Raw genomic sequence first — 4,331 nt, forward strand, 5'->3', positions numbered from 1 at the left:
ACGAAGCTTTTCACGGCGCAAGCTTCTTGGCAATGGTGGTCTTTCCGAAAGCGCTGCTAAAATGGTATAAAGAAGTGTCAGGTAAAAGAGCCTTTAGCGGCCAACGAGTACTTACCTACAGGATAAACGTTTTTATATTCAAGTGATTAAAAAACTTTCCCAGAAACATCAGTGATATGTATTTTTTATTTGCTATAAGTGGCCATGAGAATTACAATTATGGGCAAAGACATCTTGAAACTTTTCTTTGTGCACTAGATAGATAACTAGCAATTTGCGATTCACAATCATAAGGTACTATTTAGTTTAAAAAAATATGATTAACACTCATTTTACAAAACTACTTAAAGGACTTTAAAGGACTTCTTCGTTTTCTGGGTCACGAATTGAATAAGGCTTTTGAGTACTGCTAGAAGGCGCACGGCGTAAGGCGAAGACTTATTAAAAATATGCCTGTGGCCACTCCTGTGGCAATTTTATTAAAACTTCGAAAACGTGAAAACATGTGAAAACCTTGTAGACTTCGAATATAATAACCGTAATTTTAAAGTTATCCAAGTGGTACAAATTTACTGCACAATGAAAGCTTTCTGACATTATTGTTTTACATATTGTGTGCCAGCGGAAAAGCAAAGTAATTTAATCCGGATATTAAGGTAAACGTCCGAGTGCCCGACCCGCTAATGCCCAATAGATGACACCCTGCTGTCACCTCTATTGCTATTGGGACAGCGACAAGCACTCGTACGTTTACCTTACATCCGGGATATACGTTCCTCATCCTGACTTAATCTATTTAGATCAGGGGTCACCAAACTACGGCCCGCGGGCCAAGTCCGGCCAGCGAGCCCCTCTAATCCGGCCCGCGGAAAGAAAGCGGGAGAGCCTACGGTCCGGCCCGCGATAGGGTACGATTTTAATAAAGCTACAAGTAACTAGTAATTAGTTTTATAAGACCCGCCACTGGCGGTAACTGGTCATACTCACAGATAGCCACTAATGAACATAATCAACACCAAGTGCGTTGCTTATGCGTTACTCGTATCTAGGTACCCCTTGAAGACTAAGTCTACTTAACCAATGTATTACCCCCATGACCAACCAAAGTCTTGGTCCGCACAAATTTACATGCAGTGTGGCCCTTGAGTCAAAAGTTTGAAAACCCCTGATTTAAAGATAAAAAGAGGAAAGTTGACGCACGCATCAACAACCAGCAAAAACACCTAATTCAACGCGAGCGAAGCCGCAGGTAAAAGCTACTTCAAAAAACACGAATTACTTACCCTAAAAAGTTTATTGATCCTTATTGATATTACAAATCACTAAAACTGATAAGAATAAATAATCAATTGAGTTCACGAAGCAAATGCACTAAGACTTAGTGACATAGTAATCTCTTCCTATATAAAGCAAGGCTGATTTCACTCCGGTATAGTTCGAGCTCAGCTTTGAAACTGTTCTTATTGTTACTTACATAATTTTATTGTCTACTGACTCTATCGTGAAGATGCAGGGTTTCAAGACTTTCGTATTGCTGGCTGTGATAGTGGCCCTTCTTGGACTGGCGAGAGGAACGCCCATCAATGATAATGGTAAGAAGATATTGTTCATTAAATGGTAAGTTATTTTTTTAAATTTATTTCAATTTTCTGTATGCACTCTTGCTACAGAACAACTTACCTACCCCATAGAAATTTGGCAAACTCCTTGCCATTGTCAATATTTTTATGTTTAATGTTAAATTCACATCTAAACCATCATTCCAGAGCCTACTGGCCTTGAGCAGTTGTCAGAGTTATCCGGCGCGGAGCAGCTGCCGACGCTGCTGGTGCGGGCCGGCCCCGCCGCGCTGTCTGCGCCGGCGGCTCGCCGCTGCACCGCCAGCGCCTGCCGCTCGCTCTGCCGCGCGCTCGGCTGGAGACACGGCGTCTGCCTCGACGCTGTCTGGTGCATGTGCTTTAACTAGATCTTCTTCATTGACAGAGTCCAGTTTGTTAACGGCACTGTCAACGCTTTACCAATATTGTCCGCCTAAACACACTGATTTGTAATTTTGTTTAAAATTAAGAATGTGTGTAAATAAATTAGATTTTAACTTAAAAATTATGTTTTTCTATCACCTCTCTGACCAAATTACCCATGACATGCTTTGGAAGTTGTTCTGGTATCTCCTAAGACCTATTAGACAACTAAGTAAGACGACATTTTGCCATCTTTCAAGGTAACAAAGCCAAACAGACAATTAAATAAGCAACATAATGATAAAAAATGCTTATTAGATTACCTTAGTGTCGTATTCTGAGAGCTTTTCTAGTTTGTCCCTCGACAGGTATCAGCCAAATATGTGGTCTACCACCCTAAAGTTGATAACGTTTGCATTTCATAATACAATAATGCCGATAGACGTGCCTGTCAACTTGAAAGTTCGACTTTAGCGAAATATCCATTTGATAGGAACTTGTTTAAAAATTGGTAGACCACAAAACTATAATTAGAGAATTATTAGTAGTTTAAGAGTAAATAGCAGTCTAACTAAACTTGGAAGATTCCGTATAAAATACGAAATCCTTAGAAAAATATTACTTAATTTTTTCGCAATGGCTACGGAACCCTATTTTGACATGCTCTTGACCGGTTATTTGGTGTAATGTTTCTCAAGGTTATCTAATAAACCATTTTTTCCCCATAATATTATTAATTTACCAACTGTTACGAACGATTTTTATTGAAACAGAAAGTACTTTAGGAATGTTATAAACTAGTTACCTATTATATGGTTTATGACGTTAAAAATACAGTAATTCCAAATAAACAAATTTGCATCGAAATTAACAACTTTTGATTTTTTGTTAAAAAATAACTAAGTAACTTAAAATTTTGTATCATATTATTATACCTATTACAAAAATATTAACCAAGACCAAAAAGTATTTTCGATTTGTTTAAGCAGGCAAGAAGAAATGGTTCTGATGTACCAGCACGCCCTAACTAAATAAATGCGTATTTTTTTTTACATAGAGCAAGAACAAATTTGCTGATTTTTCATGAGTAGGTAGATATTTCTGCAGCTAGAGCAAAAATCGCTGACGCAACTTAGCTCTATAATTTGCCTCTAGAACATGCACTATAACTACTAGGCACACTACTGGAATTAATCGTTTTTAGGGTTCCAGAGCCAAAATGGCAAAATCGGAACCCTTATAGTTTCGCCATGTCTGTCTGTCTGTCCGTCCGCGGCTTTGCTCAGGGACTATCAATGCTAGAAAGCTGTAATTTTGCACGGATATATATGCAAAACAATGCCGACAAAATGGTACAATTAAAAATTCAAAAATAATAATTTGGGAGGTCCATAGACGTAGTGGGGGTGATTTTTTTTTCTCACCCAACTCTATAGTGTGGGGTATCGTTGGATAGGTCTTTAAAAACCATTACGGGTTTGATCAGACAATTTTTCGGTTCAGTGATTTTTTTGCGAAATATTCAACTAAAAAGTGCAAATTTTCATGAAAATCGAGTTTTCTCCCCCTCCTCTCTAAAATCTTAACCAGTGGGTGGAAAAATATGAAAAAATTCAGGATGGTAGTAAGTATATTAAACTTTCAAGGAAAACTATAACGGCTAAGTTTGCTTGAGAATTATTAGTAGTTTAAGAGTAAATAGCAGTCTAACTAAACTTGGAAGATTCCGTATAAAATACGAAATACTTAGAAAAATATGACCGGTTATTTGGTGTAATGTTTCTCAAGGTTATCTAATAAACCATTTTTTTCCCCATATTATTAATTTACCAACTGTTACGAACGATTTTTATTGAAACAGAAAGTACTTTAGGAATGTTATAAACCTATCTTAACCTAACCTATATGGTGCTACAGGATAGTCATGAAAATATATCCTGAATAGTTTACAGTTTCAGAAATAAAATCGCTCGTCCATCAATCAGTTGAGAAACTTTTCATTTGGTTAAAATATTTTTGACATAAAGCCAGCATTCTGTTTCTCATTCTACTCATTTTCTATTGGTATTCTATGGCGTTGTAGTATCTTTGGAGACGTCTAAGAGTCATTGTCATAGAAAACTGCAGTGTTGTTTAGGTGTAGGGAGATACCAGAATAACTTCATTGGTAAATTGATCAGAAAGGTGATATTAAAATATAATTAGTAAGATCAAAGTCACATCAGATTGTACGGAGCGATGGCAAGCGCCCTGACGGAATGTCGTTGATACCCTGGGAGACTGGCGTGCGCTGGTGTGGGACGCTACCTGTACAGACACCCTGGCGGCGTCCTACCTACCAGCAACTACCAAATGTGCGGGGGCGGCGGC

At 38.0% G+C, this 4,331-nt stretch overlaps 1 protein-coding gene across 1 annotated transcript; it reads left to right on the top strand.

The window, feature by feature from the left end:
* The first annotated feature begins 1,434 nt into the window (after positions 1–1,434).
* On the top strand, positions 1,435–2,103 carry Def (Defensin). Its single transcript, XM_074103182.1, has 2 exons — positions 1,435–1,592; positions 1,767–2,103. The coding sequence occupies exons 1-2, from the start codon at positions 1,508–1,510 to the stop codon at positions 1,964–1,966; spliced, it is 285 nt and encodes a 94-aa protein (XP_073959283.1). The 5' UTR covers positions 1,435–1,507; the 3' UTR covers positions 1,967–2,103.
* Positions 2,104–4,331: the final 2,228 nt, after the last annotated feature.

The sequence above is a fragment of the Choristoneura fumiferana genome, chromosome 20, assembly GCF_025370935.1.
Source record: "Choristoneura fumiferana chromosome 20, NRCan_CFum_1, whole genome shotgun sequence".
Taxonomy (NCBI): Eukaryota; Metazoa; Arthropoda; class Insecta; order Lepidoptera; family Tortricidae; genus Choristoneura; species Choristoneura fumiferana.

Excerpts from the sequence above, each read along its gene's own strand:
- Def (XM_074103182.1), top strand. The coding sequence starts at position 1,508 with ATGCAGGGTTTCAAGACTTTCGTATTGCTGGCTGTGATAGTGGCCCTT. Across the intron at positions 1,593-1,766 it reads AACGCCCATCAATGATAATG|AGCCTACTGGCCTTGAGCAG; the intron begins GTAAGAAGATAT and ends CCATCATTCCAG.